The following is a 23857-nucleotide window of genomic DNA, read 5'->3' on the forward strand; positions in this document are numbered from 1 at the left end:
GGCACCTTCCTGGCTGGACCCAGGACACCCTGCTCTGGGCGGAGAGCTGCTCTCCACGGCCTGTCCTGTGATGCCCACCGCCTCGGAGCCCTCGGGGTCCCTGCCCCACACCCTGCCCTCCCCACTCCTGTGACCGGGCCCCACACCCCAGAGCCCACGGTCAGCACATTCCTAAGCAATCGCTTTGTAAAGGGCCGGCTGAACAGACAGGGACCCACGATCACAGGCTCCCCAGGGTTCTGTCGGAGAAAATGTCTGTGCTATGGCCTCTGTGACTGGGCACTGGCTGCAGGCCCAGCCCTGTGCTCGGGGTTGTCTGCACACCCCCATGTGCGGCCGCGGATACCCCATCTGACGGGGCAGCACTGGGCCTGGGAGCCCCTATGCAGGGAACTGGAGCAGGGAGACGGACCCCGGCAGGCAGTCGGGGGTGGGGGTGTGCGTGCAGGTGCGGCCCCCACACTTTCCAGCAGCAGAGGCGCAGGCAGGGTGGGAGCCCCCCACCCTCTCCCTGCCAGGCCAACCTCCACGCACCACCTCCACATCCAACCAGTTAGCTATTAATCTGTTCGACTCCCGCTGGTTCAATAATCAACCCAGAAAGGTGCGTCTGGCAATAGCCAAACCTGCAGCCGGTTACTAATTAATGCCCCTCCCAGGGCGCCTTTGGACCCCCTCCTGCCCCTCCCTCGGAGGCCCCGCTGACTAGAGCCTGGCACCCACACTCCAGTCCCTCCTGCATGCGGCGGGCCTAAAGCGCCGCCTCTCCCAGCCTCAGCTCACCTCTGGCCGGTGGGGCCGCACCTGCTCTACGTGTGCGCCCCCTCTGCCAGGCCCCCACGCCTCCCACCACCCCCCCAGCCTGCACCACAGCCCCGCCTGACCCGCGGGGCCAGACGCAAGGTCGCAGGCTTGGGGTCCCACAGCCTGCCCCCCTCAGGAAGGCATCTGAACTCAGACTCTCAAACAGCCACGCAGCCCAGCTGGGCAGTGGGTAGTGCCGGGGCGGGCAGGTGGTGAGGGGAGAATCAGGGACCGGAAATGCACATGCCTGGCGTCTGCACGCAGAGGCAACAGGCCCGGGGCTTGCGGGCGGGAAAAGCACTTCCTCTTTGCAAGGGCCGGGCTGGGCCAAGGGCCGTGTGGGGGCCGGAGCGACCTTTGGGTCAGTCCTGAGTCACCCAGACCCTGGGCCCTCCTCTCTCCAGCACCCAAACCCCACCGACCCCACCTCCTCGTCGCCCCACCCCAAAACACCCTCCCCTTCCCAGTTCTGCCTAACTGCCCCATGCAAGTGACAGACTAGAGGTTTTTGAACCTCTTCGTCATTATTAGTATTTTTAGATCAGCAGCAGCAAAACAGACTCAGATGAAAACTACAGTGGAAAGTCTGCGACATGAAACAGGAACGGTGGAGCTGCTGAGGGGATGGGGAGGGCTGGGCCCACCTGTCATTCCTGCTCCGGCAGTGGGCGACGGGAGAGGCCAGGAGGAAGGCCACCACTGGGGGGAGGCACGCGTGCGCCCCGGCCCCCCCGGCCCCACCTCCAGGAACCAGGGGAAGCCCCGTGGGCAGCACAGGCGAGGGTGCTCCCCGCAGCAGGGGAGAATTCTGTAACATGCACGTGGTCCCAGGGAACTCGGGATAAGGGACCTCCCGGGGGGCCTGAAGGAGGCTGGTATCCACGGCCCGGGAGACTCAGAGCAGGGGGCCAGGAGAGCAGAGTGACCCCAGAGCAGACGGAATGCTCAGGCCCTCCCTGGGGGTGGCAGGGTCCCTGGCACAGGGGAGGAGCACTAGGGTGTCACAGCAGACCTGTTCTGAGGCAGCACTTGGTGGGTGGGTGCCCCCATCCCAGAGCCTACCCTGCACCACCCCCAAGATTGCCCTCCAACCGCCCAGGCTCGGGTGATGCCCCCAGACCCAGCCTGCCTGGCTCCCCGCCCCCTGCACGCTTCCAGTGGGCAGTACCTGGCAGGCAGGCGCACTCGTGGGTGGTGTCCCCCGTGGGGCGGCAGGTGCCCCCGTTCTGGCAGGGGGAGGGACTGCAGGGCACGTAGGGCAGCTCGCAGTGGGGGCCGGTGTGGGTGGGGCGGCAGACGCAGCGGTAGGATCCGACCTCATTGAGGCAGGTGCCGCCGTGGTGGCAGAGCCCGGGGCTCTGGCTGCACTCGTTGACGTCCTGCCTGCACGTGGGGCCGTGGAAGCCGGGCGGGCAGTGGCAGATATACGACGCCTCAAAGGGCAGGCACTGGCCACCGTTGGCACAGGGGTTGGAAGCGCAGGGGTCGGCCTGCTGGCATGTCTTCCCTGGGGGGGCAGGGGATGGGAGGGTGGTTAGCCGGCCTCCCTGGTTCCTGTGAGCTGGGGGCAGCATCCAGACCCAGACAACGGGTGAGCCGGGCATGGGCCCAGTGGCATCAGCTCCTCACTGCCCGGGGACCCCAACCGCTTAGGGGCTAAGTGACCACTGTGGGATGCACGGTAGGCCAGGGCCCCTGGGGAGCTGACCCAGACTGCGTCCCTCCTGAGCCGGCGGTGACACCATGGCTCCTGCAGGGATGGGGGGGGTCTCCCCTTTTCTTACAGAGGCTGCGGCATGAGGCTGGGGGGTGCCCTCGAGCCGGAAACTGACACCTCCAGGGCTGGAAAGCGGCATGGGGACCCCCGAGTGGGGACTCTGGGCAATTTCTGGATCGCTGACCCCCACAGCCGAGCCCAGTCCAGGACCGTCCACGGCCACGCGGACGGGGGCCCGGCATCGGCTGTGTGGGCGGCTGGGGGAAGGCCACCGCATCCCCGCCCCTCCGGGGTCCTCACCTGACCAGCCCGGGGGGCAGAGGCACTTGTACTCGGTGAGCGTGAGCAGGTCACAGGTGCCGCCGTTGAGGCAGGGGCTGGCGAGGCAGGCGTGGTCGCGGGGCGTCAGGCACAGCGGCCCCGAGAAGCCCAGGCGGCAGCCGCAGACATAGTCCACCAGGCCGTCTCGCTCCGTCGTGTGGCACGTCCCGCCGTTCTTGCAGGGGGCGCTGAGGCAGGGGTTGGGGGCCTGGCATTGCTGGCCCGCGAAGGCCCCGCCGCAGCTGTAGCAGACACGCCAGCATGGTGAGCACCCACTCCCCAGCTAGCCCGCCACCAGCCCCAGCATCCATGGGGTCCCCTCCTGGGCAGCAGCCCCCCTCAAAGGGCTCGGGGAGGTTCTGGGACCAGAGTGGGGGTCATTGCCCAATATCACCATGGTGCCAAGCGCCACTGAGCTCTCCGCTTTAAAGTGGTTACTTTTACATCAAGGAAATTTCATGTCCATAAAAACAGTGATTATGTTAATTGGAGACATTAGAGACCAGAGTGTTTGCGGGCCCCAGCGTCGGTTTCAGAAGCCACGGAGGCGTCTGTCTGCACCCCTGAGCCACTGAGAAGGGGCTGCGCCGGCCAGACCCAGCCATTCTCCGTGGAAGGGAATGGTGTTGTGTGAAACCTTTTGTTTCGGGGACCTGCCTACTCTCTTTCTCTCCAGGTTTTCTGTAACGAATATGTGTTATTTGGGTAATAAAAGAGTTCACAGATGGCTCTTCTTTCAGTACGAACATGAGAGCAAACAGGGATGGGACTGCAGACGCCACGTGGCTGGGCTCCCCTGTTGTAGCCGACGTGGAATTCTTTATCGGGGGTCTGACGCAACAGGACTGCGCTGCTCGGCGCTCCACCCTCACCCACACATGGTGCCCGGACACAGTCTCTCCCTTTTGGGGGTGAAGGCTTCACATCAGAAGCCCAGCCCGCTGCACAGCTGGAGAAAGCAGGGGCCAGGAGGACTGCCGCTCCGGCAGGCCCTGTGCCGGCTCCCAGGCTGCAACAGTAGCAGGCGAGCTGGGAGTGGGGGGCGCCCTGCCCCACGCCCGGCCCCAGGCCTGGTCCCCGGCGCTCCCCACCGGGAAGGGCTCGGCACCTGCCACCCCCGCCCCGGGGCCGCCCTTGGCCACCTGTTGCCTCGGCTTCTTGAGGCGGGGCGGTACACTGCCCCCCAGGGTCACCTCGCGGCCTTGAGCTCGAGGGAAAGCCCAGGAGAGGCTCTGGGACCAGCCAGGCCTCCCTCTTCCCAGCGGCAGAGCCTCTGGGGTGGAACGCGCCCACGGCCCCCAGCCTGCAGCGGCCTGGGAAGGCAGCCCTGACGCTGGGCCCACAGCCCCAGGCACCGGTGGGCGGGGGCCCGTCCCCCCACAGGGCAGCCACGGGGACTCTGGGGGAAAAGAGGGCCCTCCTGGGCTCCGACCACCCCACCTTCCCGAGACCCCCCTGAGAGGTGCTGCTCCATGGGGTTTAGGCCTTCACTCCAGGACCCCTCGCCCCCGACAAATGCCAGCCCGCCAGGGCCCCCTCCCTCCCCTCCTTCCCAAAGCTGCACAGGGAGAGGGAGCGGGGGCAGCCTCCGTCCTGGGGGCGGGGGATCCGTGAGAAGCAGGGGCTTTCCTCTGAGGCTGTGGCTTGGGCAGGGCGGGCAGGGAGGACGCAAAATGGCCACTCCAGACCACCATCTGTCGCCTGAAGCCAAAAGTCCCAAACCAACTGGCTTAAAGAAAACCAGCTGCCCTTCTGGGAGGGGCGCAGGGGTGGTAACTCAGGCCTGAGCCACGGCTCCCACCCAGCCCGCTCAGGGAGGGGAGGAGGACGGTGTGGCTGGCTCCTCTCTGGGGGCACAGACCCCAGGACGCACCCCTGTGCGACCGGCACCCTGGCACCTCGGGCTCCAGCAGGGCCATACCCTGGAGCCTGGGGAAGGTGGCATGGCCTCCACTGAGCGTGGATCTAGTTACAGGCCGCCTGGTCCCAGCCTGAGTGGCACTGGGAACCCAGAGCCCTGGAGGGGAGGGGGGAGACGCAGGAGGTAGCACCTCCCCCACCTCTCAATGCCCTCCATTGTCAGGCAGGAGCTGGCCACCGCTCCCTATTGGAGAAAAGGCTCTTTTTTTTTCTTTCCCAGCTACTAAAGAGCAGCAGAAAGTGGGAGCTGGACAGAGGACGCTTGGTCATCAAAGCGGGGTGGGGGGTGGGAGCCCGCCCGCCCTGTCCATGCCCAGCTCCAAGGCGTGGGAAGCCCACCCAGGTGGGTGAGATGAGGCAGGCCTGCCCCATGGCCTGGGGGAAACGCACACAAGGCTGCCCAGCGCGTCCTCCGTGTGGGCTCCGCCTTCATCACCGGTCCGGTTCAACAGCATTCCCAAGTGGACCAGAAAGGCCCCACCAGGGTGCAAAACCCTCCAGCCTCCAGCCACGGGGCAGTGTGTCCATGAACCCCACCCCAAGCCCGTCCTGAATGGGGAGCCTAACGCAGAGGACTGTGGGAGAACCCACCTGGACCGAGAGCATCCCGGCCAGGGAGGCTGCGTGAATTACAGCGGGAGGAAAAGCGCGCCCAGGAAATCAGGCGGCAGCAGCAGGGACAAAGGGCGGCTGGGGAGCAGGTGCGCCTGTGGCCGAGGACGCGGGAGGCAGCTGCTCCCGGCCAGCGCAGCGGAGGCTGCCAGCCCCGGCGGGCGGGGGGCGGGGCAGGAGCCAGGGAGGCTCCTCCGTGGGGGGATGGCAGCGGCTGAGGGGGCCCATTGTCCTCCCTGCTCCCGTCCAGGCCTGGCGGACGCTGCTGTGAAGGCACGCTGCCCATGCGGGCCGGCTCCAGGGCTGGGCCTGGCAGCCGTCCACCACGAGCACCCCAGCCGGGGGAGCGGCAGGGCAGCGAGGGAGGGGCAGCCTCGGCGGGGGGCGGGGAGGAGGGGTGCTGCTGAGGCAGGTGCTCCGGGGGGTGCTGGGTACAACCAGGGCCTGGCTTAGCTCCACGGGAGGACGCCCGGGGCCAGGTCAGCCTGGCGGAGGGCAGGGGTGGGTAGGCAGGGTGGAGGGGCCTTACAACCCATCACAGAGGCCTGTCCCTGCCCTGGGCGGCCTCCGGCCATGCTCCCCCCTTGCCTAGATGTGTCCCCATGTGCCCCCCACCCTGGCTGCACTGCCGGGGTTTCCTGGGGAGGCGCCCATGGCACCCGCACTTCCCTGAGAAGGTGGAGGGCCCGTGAGGCTGCTCAGACGCGGCCAGTCCGCTGGGACCAGTGACCAAGTCCCTCATGGCCATTCGGTCCTGAACACCTGTCCTGGCAGCTCAGCCTAAGTGCCTGGCGGGGACAGGGACCCGTGCTTGGAGGGGAAAGTCGCGCCCGACACCTGCCTCAGGATTCCGGGCCAGGGGCCGTCGGGGACCCTGAGGCTGGACGAGAACCACCCCCCACCCCCGCCCCTCCGTGTACCGTGCCACTCGGCTCCTGGCGCCCGGGGCCCGTGGCAGCTTCCCCTTCCTTGCTCCCCTCTGAAAGTGGTCCCCCAGTGTCTCCTCCTCCACTCGCCTTTCCTCCGGCCCAAACATAGCCTGGCGGAGTGTCCTGGCCCACCACAGCCAACAGCAGCTGAGGGTCAGGTAGGGGCTGGGGGCTCCAGGATCAGAGCTGCAGAGAGGCGGCACCCGGGGTGGGGGCGGCAGCGCCAAACAGACACCCGCTTGCCCGCCCGCCAGCCTGGAGCTCATTGGAGCCTCCGTCAGAGTTTCCTCTGAGCCAGCTCCTCCCCCCACCCCTCCCACCCCCCAGCGCGGCTCCATAGAAATGCAGCCCCAGAAGCTTCCAGAGGCAGATGCTGCCTCGACCTTTCACCCCTTCACCCGGGACTAATGCTAAATGACGCTGTTTTCCTTTCTGAGTTAAGCGGGCCATCTGCCACCCCCAGGGGAGAGATGACAGCTCCCTCTACCCGCAGTTCCAAGGCGGAACTCAGCACAGAGGAAGGACTCACTGGGTTCTGCCCTTGAGCAGTCTGTGGTTGAGTGGGGGGTTGAGTGGGGCAGAGCTGGGTGAGCACAGGGCCCTGGCCGGGTGGGGGTGCAGACGGGGGTCATCGGGGGTGTGCTGCCCCCTTCTTTCTGCAGGCACAGAGGCGCCCCAGGGGAGGGGCATCCGGGGGCACCACCAATGGATGGGCGAGACAGTCCATCAGAAGAACTTTTGGGGGGCTCTGCGGCACAGATGGGCACTGCCTGCCAGGCCTCCGTTTCATGCGAGTTGGGGGATCGAGGGCACAGAAGGCCCAGTTCAGAGGTGGCCTGGGCATCTGGGGCACAGTGGACTCTCACTCTAGCCAACACTGCTGGACTTGATTTGCACGCAGTTCACCAACGTGTCCCTGGGGACACGGTGGCTCCACCAGGGCCCGTGCACCTGCTTAAGGAAAGCCGTGGGGGACACAGGGCTCCCCAGCACGGAGGGCCCCATCTGACCCTGCTGCCTAGGGCCTGGGATATCAGCGCAAGAGCCGGTAACCCATGGCTGGAGGCCATGTCTGCAGGCCCGGGGTCTGTGCCCCAAAGGTGGGCAGGGACTGTGCCACCCAACGCAGACAGGGATGGATGCATGTCCCTGACCCCCAGCCATGCAGCCCGTATCCCCAGGGGGCTGAGTCAGGGCCTGGGGTCCTACCTGCTGCACCCGAAGGCCCCTCCCACCCCCCACGCCCAGCCCCAGTCTGCCTGCAGTGGGGTGCCTGCTAGAAGACCCTCCCCACACCAGACTGCCTCGCTCACAGGCTTTCTGCCCAGGACCCTCCAACAAACACAGTGTCACTGCGGCCCCGAAGAGGGGGACCAAGGAGCATGGATGGCTCGTCAGGGTACCCCCCTCCTCCCCAGAAGTGGTCCAGGATGCTAAACAAAGACCACTAAGGCCCACCACCAGGCAGGCAGGCCCGTCCCCCTCGGGGCAGCTTGACCGGGAGGTTCTCAGACCCCCAGCCCAGCCCAGGCGACTGGGGCCATCTGCAGACTGGGCAGAGGAGGCTCTTGCCCGCTTATGGAACAGGAAGACTGAGGCCAGGAGAGACGGGGGTGCATCAGACAGACTCTGAGCCCCCAGCTCCTCCCTCAGAGGGGGCGAGGTCAAGGAGTCCACCTGTGCTCCTGGACAAGGCTTGCCAGGGGTCCTGAGCCCCTCTGGGCAGAGGCTGGTTCAAGGGCCCCGAATCCCAGTAGGGAATCACAGCTTCCAGGATGCTGTGTTTGTGGCAGGTGGGGGGCGGGGCGCGCAGTGACTGGGGGTGGTGCTTAGTGGCCTCTGCTGGCCTCCCCCACTGTGCCCACCCACCGTGCCCATCCTGGGGTCCTTCCCCACTGGGCACAAGCAGGACAGCTCAGCTGTGAGGAACGGAGCCCCTGGGAGACACAAAACCCAGGGGTGCCCAGGGACTCCGACGGCCCCAGGGTAAGAGCTGCAGTCAGTGGGGCTCCAGGTTTCTCCCAAACCCTCAGCATCCTTGGTCCAGACCGCTGTCTGAGCCATGACTCTGCCGTGCCCGAGGGCACCTAGACGATGGCCCTCTGCCCTCTCCTGTCTCGGTCCCTTTCTGCTTCAGGCAGGGTGTGCCCAGGGCAGCCCGGAGCCTGGCCAGCCCTGCACGAGTTTGGCGGCCACACTGTGAGACAGCACCCCACCACCTGCAGCCCCAGCTGCCCCAGGAAGCGACTGCAGGGACCTAGCCGGTGCCTGGCTGATCTGCGGTCTGCTTCCAGCCCGCACGGCCGCTGGGCTGGGGCGGCTCAGAGCTGCAGGGGAGGGCGCTGCCCTGGCTCCCAAGCTTCAGGGAGGAGGCGAGCGGCAGCCAGGGCTGCAGAGGGACAGGGGACCCCGGAAAAGGTCCAGCCAGGTCTGAGGCAGACAGACCCCAACCCCCAACAGCAGCTGACCCTCAGTGGAGAACAGGCAGCAGCTGCAGAGGAGGAAGGGGGTCCAGGCGGGGTGGGGCGTGGAGCCGCCGGGCCCAGCAGCTCCTCCCGCGTTCGGGGCTCTTTGTCTGCCTCTTTTCTCCCAAGTTGCACCTCTGGATGGTTTAGAATAGGCTGGAAAGAGGAAGTGCAGGCGCTCGGGGAAGCCCTTTGTGTCGTGTGTGGACGGAAGCGGTCCTCCGGGAAGCCACCTTTCCCACTGCGGGGAAAACAATGCTTCTGGCTCGCCACCCCCCGCGGCAATCAGAGCTGCCCCACCCTCAGCGTGGGAAGTGGCTGCCCGCCTGAAGGGATGGGAAGGCAGAGGCCAAGCAGCTTCCTGGAGATGGCCCAGCTGCAGTGGGCAGAGACCGACCCAGGCCCACCCACGGGCCGGCACACCGCTGCTTGGCCGCCCCTCCGGACATTGCAAAAGGCACAGCCAACATGCTGTCCCAAGAGCCCTGGGGGCTGCTGGGCGAGTAAGAAAAGCCTGCTGCCCACTCCACCCCCGCAGTCCTGCTCTGCTGGGTTAATTCCCCAACCATCACCCCCAAAGATGGAGCAAGGAGCTGGACAAAGGTGGGAATGGGTGTCCTTACCCAGGGCTCACCCCAACAGCCCCGAGACCCACGTGTTCGAGCCTGCAGCCCCATGTCTGGGAGGCCAGGGAGTGGACCCCCCCCAGCAGCCGGGGAGCTCTGTTCCCCACAAGACGGAGCCAGATCCGTGCCCCAGACACTGGATACAATGAAGGGATCGATGAGCGTGCGGCCCACGCCATGGGGGGGGTGGCGGCACTTAATCCAAAACTCGATTAATTAAGTCAGCAACCACAGACTGAGATCCGAGCCAAAGCCAGAAACGATCCTGCAAGTGCCCGCCTCTGCTCAGCAGTGCGGTGGTGCGGGGAGAGGGGAGGCCTGCCCGGCAGCTCTCCCATCCTCTCCCGCCAACCGGAGCGGATGCTCAGGGCAGCCCCGCTTCTTCCCATTCTCCAGTTGAGAATGCAGCATGGGAGGACACTGAGGACCCCCCTCGACACGGGTCCCCGAAGACACTGTGGACCCTCCCTCCCTGCTCCCGGACCTGTACTCAGGCTTTATCTTGCCTCTTTCTCAAAATGGCCCTGCAGGGACACTGGCCCATTGTACAGATGAGAAAACCAGGGCTCTGGCAGGTTATGCCCATGGCACTACCTGGGTTTGAATGCAGCTCTTAACCTCTGCTGTCCCCAGTGGTGGCCAGACTCCAGGCCCTCGGTGTGGGGGTGGGGGCCGGCCAGAGCACAGCGCCCCCTGGAGGCAGCTGGGAGGCCAGCAGGAGCTCCCTGGGTGGAGGAGGGGGTGTGGGGCCTCCGCACCCCATTCCTTCTCCCCCTCCCCCACCCCGGAGGCCTGGGTTTCTCGCCTGACCGCCTGATCTCCCAGACCAGGAGGGCCGGAGCAGACAATGTGTTCTTACAACCCCACAAGATCTGCTGAAACTCAAAACCCTGGATTGGAAGTGGGGGTGGGGTCTGGGTGAGAAGCCTGGGAATCGGGGAGCTCCCAGCCGGCAGGGTGGGGCTGCCCTGGGCCCCGGCTTCCCCGCACCCCTTCCGTGTGGCAGGAGGGGTCCCATCAACGCCGGACACCTGTCACCACCCTCAGCCACAAGAGCTCATGTGGCCTTCCTTCCTGTCTGTCCGGCCCTAGGGACAGAGAGGAAGCACGGAGCCCACAGCCGCTGGCCGCTGGGAGGGCCAGCGGAGAGCGGGCCCTGATGAGGCTCCCGTAAGACCCTCTCCCTGGACGCCTCTCCCAGCTCAGGCTCACCACCTGCCCAGTCCCCAACCCCTGCCCAAGGCAGACCACCAGGCCCCGTGTCCCCAGGCTTGCCCACAAGCCCGCAGCCGCCCTGGCCCCCACCCCAGGCTCAGCACGGTCACCAAGGCACGGGACCACGGCAGACACCAGGAGACACAACCCTGGCAGCTGCACCCAGGCCGGCGTGGACCTGCTGACAGACCTGCACTGTTACAGTGTGGGGACACCCGGACAGCCCGGGCCCGCTGGTATGGGCCTAGGGCCCTCTGGGCTCAGGGGAGACTCTTCTCCACGGGGAAAGCAGGAGGTTCTTGGGCTGGCCACAACCTTGCGCCCTTCCGTGAAAATGAAAGTGAAGTCACTCAGTCGTGTCTGACTCTTTGCAACTCCACGGACTGTAGCCTACCACACTTTTCTGTCCATGGGATTTTCCAGGCATGAGTACTGGAGTGGGTTGCCATTGCCTTCTCCAGGGGATCTTCCTGATGCAGGGATCGAACCCAGGTCTCCCGCACTGTAGGCAGACACTTTATTGTCTGAGCCACCAGAGTCCTTCAATGACCTCGCCCAAATCCGGGGCTGGGCTGGTCTCTAGAGAGCCTTCTGGACGAGGCCTGGGAGCACTGGGAACAGGCCTGAGAGTGGAGTGAAGCCACGCTGATATGTCCCATCGGGACCCACGTGTGTTACTGTTTACAGGGGAGTTCAGGGGGGCGGGTGAGCAGCCCCTGGTCACACAGCCCACCATGGCCTGTGCTGTAGAGTACAGCGCTCTCCCAACCTGGCGGGAGCAGCGAGCTGGAACAGGGCCGGGCAGCTGACGTGGACCGTGCCTGCCTGTGGCCTGGAGGCCAGGCCTTCCAGAAACCCGGATGGGCTCAGCTGGGTCCAGCCCTGACCCAGGCCATGTCCCAGATGCCTGCCGAGCGCCGTGCTGGGCCGGGCCTGGGCCCTGGACCCCCGGGCAGAAGCCGTCATGGCCTGAGGCCCCTGCCACCGTGGACACCGGGACACACAGCCCTGCCTGGCCTCCCCCACCCCGTCTGGCTCTCAGTCAGGCCCGAGGCCACCCTCATCCTGAGCCCTGGAGGGGGAAGTGAGGGGAGCCCCGCCCTGTGGGGCCACCCCTGGGAGCCGGAACCAGCCTGGCAAGCGCAGGAGAGACCCTCAGGCTGACCCGGAAGGCCCAGAGGCAGTTACCTCCCCCAGCCCTCTCCGTGGTCAGAGGGAGACGGAGGCCCTGGGGGCGGAAGTGGGGCCAGCACCCCCCACCCCCAGGCCCCGCCTCAGCCCGGTCTTAGCTCAGCATCTCTTGTACTGAAAAGCTTTCAGGGAAAAACACACACACTCAAAACTCTGGCTTCTCCCCCAGACCTGTCATTTCCAGTAACCGTGTAGTTTCCGCTTACCAGCAACCGAAACCGAGAGGAAACGGTGGGAGGCAGGTCCCCGAGCCCCGGGTCCCTCCGGGAGGGAGGGCACCGACAGAGCTTTCCAGGGGCAGCCGCCCACCTCCTCTCACACGGAGGGGGGCACTCACAGCTTTCCAGGGGCAGCCTCCCACCTCCTCTCACACGCATCCCCTGGTGGACCCGCGATGACCCGCCAGGACCCAGCTGCCTGTCCAGCAGGCCTCCTGGGGTCAGGCAGTAGGCTGGCAGCTCAGCTGACCCAGGATCAAGGGGTGAAGGAATCAGGAGGCTGGCAGGGTCCCCGGAGGAGGGCCAGCCTGGGGCCCGCGTGTCACCCCGAGTGCCCGCCCAGCCTCCAGCGGCCTGTCCCCTGTGTGGCACGGCTCAGACCCCCAGCCCCTCTCCTGGCCCGCTGCCCTGACCCTAAGGCCAACCTGATGACATGGGACCTGCCTGCCCCAGGCCTCGTCCGGGCTGGGTGAGGCTGGACTTTCATGCCGCCTGCGGGGCAAAGAGTTTGCTCAGCAAATCAGCAGTGTCAACAGAGGGACGAGGGATCGTTTACCCAGCAGAGAAGAGCAACCGATTCAAGCACTTCAGAGACACCCAATGGACACCCAAGCCCAGTGACTGACTTGATCCACGACGACTCCCAGGTTGAGGCTGGTGGGGCCTGGCGGGCTGTCTGAGTGCCTCTCATGTTTGGGAACCGCCACGTGGGCGTTGGAAGCGCGGCCTCCCCAGGGCACCCCCCGCCTCCACCAAGGCTTGCTGAGAACCAGGACCCCGGACGCACCTTCCAGGAAACAGAGCAACTCAGGTGCAGGATGCTCACGTCAGACCTCTAGAGGCCATCCCCAGCCCCCACCCAGCAGAGCCGAGACAGCGCAGCAAGGGGCTGCGGATCCTGGGGGAGCTGAGCCACAGAGGGGGCGGGCGGGCACTGCGTGGAAGGCGAGGCCGGGCCCTTGGAAGTGTCCACACGCCACCCGATGGGCTCCCATGCAGAGCAGCAGCTCGGTGTCAGGAAGGGAATGGGCAATGATGAACCTAATTCACTTGAACGTGTGAATGCCGGTATGATGATGACCCCTGCCCCCGAGCCTCGGCGGGGAGTGGATGGTGAGGTCAAGGCCCCCTTTCCCAGAACGCTTCCATCCCAGGGGCAGCGGGGGTGCAGGTGGGGAGTAGAGCCCCAGCCAGAAGGGACCACGCAGCGGTGAAACCCTGGGGAGGGCGTTCTGTTCCCAGGGTTCCACGCATCTCAGAGACGCACAGAGAGCTGCCGCCCACCTGTGACCGGGGGACCCACTCGAGCTTTCCCACCGGGTCTGAGCAGGTGTCCAGATGCTAACGTTGCAAAAGCACCCCTCTGGTGCCCTGCAGGAAACATGGAGCCTCCCTGAGCCCCGAGAGCCACGGGGAGGGGATCAGCTTGTGGCTAAGAGCGAGGGGCCAGGCCCCTGACCCTCTGCCCTCTCACACCAGGTGGGGTGCCTCCCACCAAGGGTACACCCACTAACTCCGAGATGAGCCCTGAGGGTTCAGGAGAGATGTGCTCCAGGCCAGGGCAAGGCTGGGAAGCAGGCAGACGGCGTGGGTAGGGGCTCAGGTCTCAGACATGCCCCCCAGCTGCCTTTCTTCCTGCTGACCTGTCTGCAGCCCATCTGCCTGAGTCTCCACAGTGGACTCCCTCCAAAAGGCCCTAGTGGGCCTGGGGCACCCAGGCCGGGTATTCCCACAGTACCAGCCTCGCCCTGCAGGAGGTGAAGGCATCTGCCCTCGAGTCTTGTTCTCAAACAACGAGCCAGGCATGCGTCTGCCCTGCCTGCCTTGCCCCAGCACCTAGAGAGCGTTCAGTAAACGCCTGCTGCCCCTCGCATTCCTGATGCCCCGAGCAGGCGGTGGGGTGCTGGCCGTGGAGCCCTGTGCGCTCATCCTTTGGACCCTAAGGCATGCCACCCCACTTTAACAGGTACCCCTGGATGTGCCAGGCCCCACTCAAGGGGGTCCCATGGCTGCCCACGCGGACACAGGAGTGAGCGCCGCCTCTTCCAGGGAGCCTTCCGGACATCCCCCACCTCCGACACCCACCGCCTCTGGACTTCTGCCCAAGGCCATACTGGGATGACCATGCTGGGCCACCGCCAGCCAACCCCCGACATTCTCAGGCAGGTCGAGTCCAGCGAGTGCCCAGGAGTGACGCATGGACGTGCACCGCAGGCGACAGAAGCCGGGCGGGAGAGGCAAGCAGCGCGAGTCCACGCGTGTGAACCGCGCAGATCAGCACCGCAGGCAACAGAAGCCGGGCGGGAGAGGCAAGCAGCGCGAGTCCACGCGTGTGAACCGCGCAGATCAGGTAAAGCCAGAGACAGAAAGCAGATGAGAGCGCGTGGGGCTGGGGGGAGGGGAAGGGGGGACGCCTGTTTAACGCCTACGGGGGTTTTGTTCGGGTGGTGAAAACCTGGAACTAGACAGACATGCTGGTCCCACAACCTTGTGAGTGTACTAATCGCCGCTGAAGTGCAGACTTTATTCAGTTATTTATTTTGCTGTGTCGCACAGTTCCCAGGTGGCGTTAACGGTAAGGAACCCGCCTGCCAATACAGGAGACATAACAGATGCGTTCGATCCCTGGGTCGGGAAGATGCCCTGGAGGAGGGCATGGCAACCCACTCCAGTATTCTTGCCTGGAGACTCCCATGGACAGAGGAGCCCGGAGGCCTACAAGTGCACAGGGTCGCGCAGAGTCAGACACGACTGACGCGACCAAGCTCCCCGACCAGGGATGGAACCTGTGCCTTCTGCAGCGGAACCTGAGTCCTAACCGCTGGGCCACCAGGCAAGTCTCCCGAAATGTACATTTTAAACGTCTAAAATCATAAAACTTACAATATGTGCAACCGACCACCAAAATACAAATATCAGTCCTCCCTTCCCCCCCACCCCGCCCCCACCCCGCATCTGGTCTTCAGCAATCCGTGACCTCAGCGGAGCGAGGTGGGCAGGGCCTTGAGGAAGGAGATGCCAGGGAAGAAGCCAACAGAGGCCACTTTGGCAACGGGCTCTTCTCTGCCCAGCGGCCCTTCCTCTGCAGCAGCACCTGTCAATCACGGCCCCCGCTCCAGTGGGAGTGTCCACGGCCCACCAGCAGGCCCAGGGGGTGGGGGTAAGGACACTGAAGCCCAGAGCTGGCCCCAGACAGGCAGAAGCTGCCCTACTGCATGGCCAGGCCTGGCTCCTGGGCCGTCTTCCTCCGACCACGCTGCAGTCCACTGCAGCCCCACTGCCGCCACCCGGGCATCTGCGGGCCCATCCCAGGGTCCTGCCAGGATGCCGCTGGAAGGGAGCTCCGGGCGGCCACCTAACCCTGCAGTCTCAGGCACAGAGGAGGAGCCAGTCGCTCTGTACCTGCTACAGTCCATGGGACTACGGGGTGTGGCCGCCAGAGACAGCCCGGCCGGGAACTTCAGGACCCATCAAACAGCCCCTGACCCACAGGTCGCGATGCCCCCAGGCCAGCCGCTCGTTAAAACCTCTGGGAAGAGCCTGCCAGGCTCCAGATGTGCCCAGACACGAAGGCAGAAGCTGAGGCAAGCTGGCCCCAGGTCCCCTACTCCCGTTCCCAGCCTCTTCATCTCTCAGCCTCAGCCGTTCCCACCTGTAAAGTGGGGACTGAGGATGAGATGCAGAGCCGGCCGCCACCCTGAGCGGGTGTGAGGCCACCGAAGAAGACGTCTGCCGCACTTTAACGAGGTCGGATGAAAGGGGCTGTCTGTGCGTGGAGCGACTGTGGGCACTTTATTGAGGAAAACAATCAGGACACTCAATCGACTCTGCAAAGCCACATCCTTTCACTATTTATAGGCGAGACATGAAACAGGAAAGGTGCCCTCCTCGAGCCCAGCCCGGCCCGGCCCTGCCCAGTGGGAGCCCCATCTGCCTGCGACGGCCACAGCCACCCATCAGCGTCACGGTCAGCGAGGGATGGAGCCAGTGCCGGCTTCCGCGGGACCCCTGGGCTGCCACCCAGCCCTGGGGGAGTGGAGCCGTGCCGCCCTCTGGACCTACCCCCACCCCCCGCCACCTCGGGGAGGGGGCCCCGCACCTGCCCTCTCACGCGTGGCCCCGGCTGCCCTGACCCAGCTCAGCTGACGAAAAGCGTTCTCTCTCAGCTGTCTGCCCGGCCCCACCCTCTTCCAGCTAAGGGCACAGCTTTCTTTTTTTTTCTCTCTCTCTTTTTAAAAAAATCCCTATTTTTTTTTCCCCCAGTGGAAAAAACACTGGCCGCCATAGAGGCAGAGCCAGGCCCAAGGAGGGCACCTTCCTGTGGGGCTCGTGTGCTCCCTGACGTCCGCCCGCCGTGGTCAGAGGCAGCAGGTGATGGTTTTGGGCTGAGGCTGTGCGTTCGCTGTGTTTTTCTAACCCTGCGTCCTTGGCGCCCAGGCGTTGACAAACAGAGGAAGTCCTGTACAGACCTGGTTCGGTCTCAGCCCGGGGTGGGGGCGGGGGTGAGGCTGAGAATTAACCTGTTCCTCCCCCAGCCTCGCCCGGGACGCGCAGGTGACTCAGTGGAAACGGGCGGGCCAGGTGACACAGACGTAGACTGTTCCTCTGCAGCCGGGTGGCCGAGTCACTTCCACTCGGCCCCTGACCCTCTTCTTCTAAAGGGAAGTCGTTGTCCCCGCCCTGCTTCCTCACAGGACGGCCAGCGAGGGCCCCGGGGGCAGTACAGGCAGGATGCGGCCGTGGTTAGGAACACACGTCCCCGGACAGAGCGAGGCGGGGCTGGGCGCTACGCCGGGCTGTGTGACGCTGGGCCCGGCGCCGACATCTCTGGGCCCCGCTACACGCCCGATGCCCACGGTTCCGGGGTTGCTGCCAGACACATGGGGCCGGGCCGCCCTGCCCACTGCACTCCCCTCCCGCTGACGTGTCATGTGTTCAGGCCGCCTCGCCTAACCCCCACACTGGAAAGCGGAGAGACCATGGGGGCGGGGGCTGCGTCGGACCTGAGCCCATATGCCCACGACCAGAGCAGCGCCCAGCACACAACAGGTGCTCAGAATTGGGAAGGAAGCAAGGAGGGTGTTCACGGCTACCCTCGCGGGTGAGAAGTCCTCGGAGTCGCTGGCTGGCCCCTCCCAGGCGGTGCCCCGGCTCGGGCCCACCAGGCTGTATCTTTCGGGTTCTCTGAACTCACTCATTAGACGACTAAACTCTCTCGAATGAGGATCCTGAAACCAGCGCTGTCAGCTCAAAAGGAGAAGGCAGCAAGGGAGCGGACACTCGCCCCGCGCCTGCTGCGTGCCTCTTACGTAACCTTCACGCACCACCAAGAGATCAATCACAGATCAAGCGCGGATTACAGACTGGGGGAATCTGGGTTCAGGTGACCCGATGACCTGAGGTCACGAGGACACTGGGCACAGGAGAGCCTGGCCTCAAGTCCAGGATCATCCAGAGCCAAGGTCCACCACCTGCCCGACTTCCATCCAGCGTACTCTGGGCGCCAAGGCGGCAGAGGGTCCCAAAGACCCACCTGAGGCCGCCCCTGGTTCACCGGTCTCCCCAGGCACCCCCCGCTGGGGCCACCACACACAGCCACCCTCCTGGGGCAGAGCACTCCGCCCCCAGAGGCTCACGGCCATCGGGTGTCCCGGCCCCGCTCTCTGGGACTTCCTGAAGGGCCTTCGCAACAACATGGACCTCTTTTTCCGACCCCGAGCCCCGCAGACACCTGACAGGCGGCTTCTGGGGAAGGTTCCCTCTCTCTGGATGGAAACAGATGAGTCACCTGGCGTGAATGCGCCTGGCACATGATAGCACCGATTCCCACGCCCTGGCCACAGGGGAAGCAGCAGGAAAGTCACAGAACTTTCTGCAGGTCTCGGCTGGAGGCTGCAGAGCCAGAGCTCACACCCAGGTCGGCCTGAGACCCAGACACCCTGGAGGGAAGAAAGCAGCTCTCCCCTTCAGCCCAGAGAGCTGGGCCGCCCCCGCCAGCAGAACCTCCACAGACCAGTGGGTGGTGGGTGAAAGCAAGACGGCGCGGACCCTGGGGGTGGCCACAGTGCCCCCACCCTGCCCCACAAGCCTGGACTGGGGCCTGCCCACGGCTGGCCCTGGCCAGCCGTCATGGCTGATCCCTTGCCTCCAGCCTGAGGCGCCCAGAGCTGGGGCCTGCAAGGACGGCACTTCCGTTCAACTCCCCAGTGGGTCTGCAGGATGCGCACAATGGGGTCTCTGTGGGCCGAGTGAGGCGGGGTGCCAGGCCAGACAGGCAGGCTTCCCGCCAAGGAGGCGGCAGGGGTATCACCAGGCCAAAGGGAGGAAAAAGGCCGGCAGCCTAGCCTTGACCCGGGGCCCGGCAGCCTAGCCTTGACCCGGGGCCTGGCTTGTGGAGGCAGGAACTTGCCTGCCCAGGTTTGCCCAGGTTTGGGGGTGGGAGAGCCTCCCCCAACCCCGCCCCTCTGAAGCGCCCACCCGGAGGCCAGTGGTGGCAGCTGCAGCGGCCAGGGCAGCGTGTGGCCGGAGCGCTGGCCCGGGGCGGGGGGCCCAGGCTGCCCCGTCCCAATTCCCCGGTGATGGCGCAAGAAGAGACGGCTCCTACTTTCCCCAGCCCAGCACTGCCCCTGCCCTCCCCAGAGCCCTCTGCAGAAATACGGAGACTGCCCCCAGCCCTACACGCACACACATCCCAGTGAACGGCAGGGAAGGGAGTGGGCATTCTGGGAAGCCACGCATACTTAATCACCCAGCATTAATCCGCCTCCCCAACAATAGCCCCTGCACTTCCACTGAATCCCAGCTGTCGGTCTCTCAATGAAAGGAAACAAGATTTAGGGCATCAAGCGTCGGTGAGGCTTCTGCAGGAGGAGAAAAAGGCCCCAAAAAAAGCAAAGAAAAAAAAAAAGTACTGCGCATTCATTAGTGTCCGACAAAGACACAATGCGTTTTGTCCATTAAACTGCTCACAGCCCTGCTTAATTGGCTTCAGTCTGGGGCCGGGGTGGGGGGAGGAGGGGCTGCTTGCCCACTGGCTGGGCCGGCAGTGAGCCCGGGCTGGGGGTTGTCAAGGGAATGGGCCCTCAGCAGTTGGAATGAGGGCGCGCCAGCCCGGCTGGGGACCCACTTCTGCAGCCTGGGGAGGGGGAGTTTTTCCAGCCGCCAGGAGCCTGCTCGGTATTCCCATCAGGGACGAACTCAAGTTGAAGGGCATCAGCCACAGCAGAAAAACTTCCCGAGAGGCTGACTGGTACTCGCAGGCGGGCAGGCAGGCGATAGATCCTAACCAGGTTCCCTGACTCCGGACACCACCGCCACGCCCGGCCCCCACCCCCGTTCACAGCTGAGGACCCAGGGCTGGGAAGGCGAAGGGCCACCAGGTCAGGAGGTCAGAGCTGGGGACAGAGACAGAGCTCCTGGCAGGAACTGCCACCCATACCCCGGCGGAGACGGGCACAGCCACCTCGATGAGTTCCAACCGCCTCTCCCCAACCTCACCTGAGGCCAGAGAGGAGAGGCCAGGGAAGGCAGAGGGCGGCAAAGGGTGGGTGTGCCTTTGAACTGGTCAGTTTCTCGCTCAGAGGCACCTCCTGTCCAGGAGGCGCTCACCTGCCTGGAGCAAGCCTCACCTGTCCCCAGCAGAGGCACTCTCCCCGGCTGGTGGGGCGGGGAGGGCCAGGCCTCCCTCCAGATGCTCTGGAGCCTCCCTGCAGGCCTCAGGGACTTTGGGAAGAAATGGGGGAGCAGGGATGCCCACCTAGCACCCCAGGAGCCCGAGGTGGTCCTCAAAGGAGCGCTCGAACCACCAGCGGCCAGGCTGGGCTCCACACGCAGCATAATTGCTGGTGATTAAGTAATTGCCAGACTTTGTCCAATAAACTAGCACGTGACCGCGCCCAGCCTTCTGGGCCATCTCCAGAAGACAATGGCCCAGTGTTCTGTCCCCACCGGCCCGCTGCAGAAGGCAGGGGCTCTGGTCCGACAAAGCAACAGGTCCCTGCAGGGGCGCGGGGTCCATACTCACATGCAGGCCTCGGTGCCGTTGGGGAACACTTCACACTTCCCGCCGTTCAAGCAGGTCTCACCGGGCTGGGAGCAGTGCAGGCCTGGGGAGGGGCAAGAGGAGAGGTCAGCTCGGCCAGCACCCCCAGGGGCACTGTCCACCCTTCACCTCCTGTCATTGGGGTTACTGGGTGCAGGGGGCCCCCAGGAAGCCCTGCATGAACCCCAAGGGGACTCAACATTCTGCCCAGAGTTCTGGGGTCAGAGATGGGGCGGGGAGGAATAGACTGGCTGGGTGGCAGGTGGACAGGTCAAGCTCAAAGTGGGTGGAGGGGTGGGGAGGAGTGGCCTGAAATGCATTGTAGACAGCAGGAAAGAAACGCTGGGATGACCCTGGGCCAGTCTCCCAAACTTCTCACCCCTAACCCCGGCTTCACTGGGGACCTTGGCTGGGCTGGGGCCCCTATCCAACCACCAGGATTGTCTTGCTGTTCAAACAAGCTCTTCCAGGGGGTGGCGCTGGGGGGGTGGCGGTGCTGGCCACACTCAGCGCCCCAGCTCGTGGGAAACTGCGACAGCTGCAAACGCCGCTGCCCCGCCCGCCAACAAAGCGCCCGGCAGAGGAATCAGAGCAGCCCATTGTGCGCCAGGGCCGCCTCCTGGGGCTCCAGGACTGCACCCCAGGGACCTGGCCACGCCTCCACCGAGCCTCAATACCGGCTCCCCAGGGTGGGCATCTTCAGTGGCAGCCTCCCCCCCACACAGCCAGGGGCTGGGGGTGACGGTGAAGATGCTCCATTTGGAAGGAATTTGACTTCATTCCCGGGAAGGGAGTAATTAATCCACTCCCCCCCCACCCCCGCCGTGCCACCCACCCCCTGCCTCCTTCTTACCAGGGCTGTGTAAATTAAGCCCCCTCTGGGGGTGGGGACGGGGTGTGACATGGAACCCCATCTTCAGGAAGCAGGGAACTAGCTCTCCCTCCAACTTTTAGGGGAAGAGAAGCATTAATCACCACCCGATTCCTTGGAGCTCCTCTCCACGGGAAACGGAGAGGAATGACCGCCCCCCCAACCCCTGCAAGGTTTCCAAATGTGAACTCCACAAAGTGAAAGTCCATCAGTAGCAGCTGAATCTTCTGCACACACAACCCCCACGCCGCCCCAAATTGTGAGCCAGGATAGGAGTAGCGACCGGGTGTGGGGAGGGAACACCGCGGGCAGGGCGGCCAGGAGCCGGGGGACACCTGGTTCTGGGGCCCTCGCCCGGGCCCTGCCCGAACTCTCCTACTCCGAAGGGAGGCCGGGCCGGGCCGCCTGGTCCACCCCGCTCCCCTCTGCCCACCACTCTGGGCAGCCAGGTCCCGCAGTGCGGTTCTGTAAAGACGATCGCGGCGCCCTGGACCCCAAGCTCCGCGCCCCAACATCCGCCCCCGGGGCGGGCAAGAGGCGAAGAAAAAAGATAAATGGCCCCAAAGCAACAGGAAACCAAAACCGACTCGATTCAAACCGAAAAGTAGTAGGCAGCTCGTCCGCCCGCCCCGGGAGCGAGCCCCACGCGCGGCTGGTGAAGGGCGAGCCCAGAGCTAGGTCTCTCAGGCCCCCAGATGCCCACGCCCGGCTTCAAAGCCGACTTCAAACCCGGCGCCAAACTCGGTTCCAGGCGCGAGCGGCGCCAAGTCCATCCCGATCGGGCAAGCGGCGCTGGGGAAGGTCAGTCCTTCTCCCCGAGCCCGGGACTCTGGCTCCTACCCCGCCCCGGGTCGCCGGGTCCCCCTCCCCACCCTGGCCGCCCGCTCCCAGACACCCGAGGACGCGCGCCTAGGGCGCCGCCAAAAGTTTCTGAAGGCGCGGAAAGTTGCGAGCTCGCGGCGGGCAGTCGCCTACCTCGTGCGGCGAGCGCGGGCAGCAGCGCCAGGCAAAGCAGGGGCGCCAGGAGCGGCGGCATGCCTGCCCACCGGCTGCCCGCTGCGCCCGGGGGCGGCCTCCTGCGCCCGGCCGGCGGGGGCTCGGGCACACCCGCGCGCAGAGGGACTGTCCCACGGGCAGTGACGGCCCGCTACTGCCCTCTCCTTCCGGCTGGAGAGCGTCCCTGGGCTCTCGCGGCCTCCCCGGCCCGGTTCCGCGCCCACGATCGTTCGTACGCTGCGCCCGCGGCCCGTGCCCCGATACCGGCGCCCGTGCGCTCCCTCCCGCGGCCGAGGCACTAGTGAGGCTCCCGGCCGCCGCGCGCTCCGCCCCCGCCCCGTCGGCCCCGCCCCCGGGGCCGGCCCCCGCCGATCCCTCCGCACCCCGCGCCCCCTCGTTGGCCGCGCCCCTCCGCTCTCCTCGACCAGCCCCGCGCCTCCTCAGGCTGGGGCGCGGGGTCCCAAGCCCGGGTCCTCCGGGGATGGGGCCGCGGCCGTGCGGAGCGGGGTCGGGGCCCATGCCCTAAGGGACTACTTCTCGTTCGAAAGTTTTCGGAGACCCAAAGTTTGCTCCGGGGCTGCGGAAGGATCCGGCTGTGGGATCCCGCCGCGCCCGGCGACAATTGGCAACGATTTACATCTCAATAGCGGAGGAGGCGCAGGCGGAGCGAGGAAAGGGGCACCTTTGACAGGCCTGTCCCCGAGAGGACCTGGGCCGGGCAGACGAGTGTGGGGGTCCCTGGGACAGAGGCTCTGGGAGAAGTCGCGCCATCGGCAGCCCTGAGTGTACCCCTGGCCCGGGGCTCCAATCCTAGAAGCCCCCCTGGTCGCAACTTAAAACCTCTGAAAGATCCAGCCCAGACCCGCCCCCACCTCCGCGGCTGTGAAGACCGGGGCATTTGACCCTGAAGGATGGTGGTGCCGCGGCTGCAGCCAAAGGGACCCTGGGTACCCCCAAGGAAATAGCCTGGGGCCAGCTCCTGGCCAGAAAGATTGCGCACCAGCTCCCCCAGGAGGGACCCCCACCGGACGCTCCTTGCTCACCGTCCTACCCCTTCTCCCGCGCCTCCAGCCTAAGGTGGCCCGCGAAGCACGCTGTGGGTCAGGCAGCCCTGGACCCTCCCCCATGCTCCTTCCGGGTGACTTATTTCTGCACCACAGCGCCAGATTTGGGCATCCTGTGCCAGCCCGGGTTAAGTGCTGGGCGTCCAAAATGCCTGCCATTGTCCCTGCTAAGCCGGTTTACAGCCTCACACTGGTGCAAAACAGCACCCCCTCTCAACACAGGGTAGTGAGCCGGCATGGGGTTCCCTGGTAGGAGAACCCTCAGGACTGCAGAAATCCCAGAGGCTGGCTGAGAAGCCGCCCTTGCCAGGGAGGCCCAGAGAGGTGGGCAGAGTGGGGTTTGCCTGCTGGTGGGCAGGTTGCTCCAGCCCACCCTCCTTGGTGCACCTGTTGCAGGGCACCTGGGGCCAGCTAGGATGCAGCTGTGAGCACCAGGAGGGACAGCTTGTCCAGCTGCTGCTGGAGACTCCCTGGCCTGCCTCCTCCAGGAAGCTGGCGGCATGGCACTTCGCAGAGCCTGGGGTAACTCCTCTCGGGGTCAGTGCCGGGGAGAGGAGGCGCCTGGAGGCAGCAGAGATGTTTATATAACAGCAGCCAGGCGGCCTGGAGAAGCAGATTTTCCTTAGCAGGAAGGGGGGAGGGGGGTGCGGCTGCGAAGTCCCTCCCCTGCCCACCCACAACAACCAGCTCACAGTCTCAGGGCTCTGCACACTACAGCCTCTCCTCTCCCAGGGATGGACAGAGGAGGGCTTCAGGGCCAGCACTCCTCTGGGGCCACTGCCCGTGTGCCCTTCCATTGGAGCCCAGCATCTCTGCCAACAGGCCCCAGATCAAAAGCAAAGACCCATCCAGCCCTGGCTTGGGAGC

At 65.5% G+C, this 23857-nt stretch overlaps 1 protein-coding gene across 1 annotated transcript in view; it reads right to left on the bottom strand.

Moving 5' to 3' along the window:
* Window positions 1–22213, bottom strand: part of NOTCH1 (notch receptor 1) — a 46324-nt gene extending 24111 nt beyond the window's left edge. The window contains exons 1-4 of the mRNA XM_055541563.1: window positions 21906–22213; window positions 20042–20123; window positions 2822–3084; window positions 1973–2311 (exon numbers count right to left, since the gene is read on the bottom strand). Coding sequence (XP_055397538.1) covers window positions 1973–2311; window positions 2822–3084; window positions 20042–20123; window positions 21906–21966 — 745 coding nt within the window. The 5' untranslated portion in view covers window positions 21967–22213. The remainder of the gene's footprint in view (window positions 1–1972; window positions 2312–2821; window positions 3085–20041; window positions 20124–21905) is intronic.
* Window positions 22214–23857: the final 1644 nt, after the last annotated feature.

Source organism: Bubalus kerabau, chromosome 11 (genome assembly GCF_029407905.1).
Source record: "Bubalus kerabau isolate K-KA32 ecotype Philippines breed swamp buffalo chromosome 11, PCC_UOA_SB_1v2, whole genome shotgun sequence".
Lineage (NCBI taxonomy): Eukaryota > Metazoa > Chordata > Mammalia > Artiodactyla > Bovidae > Bubalus > Bubalus kerabau.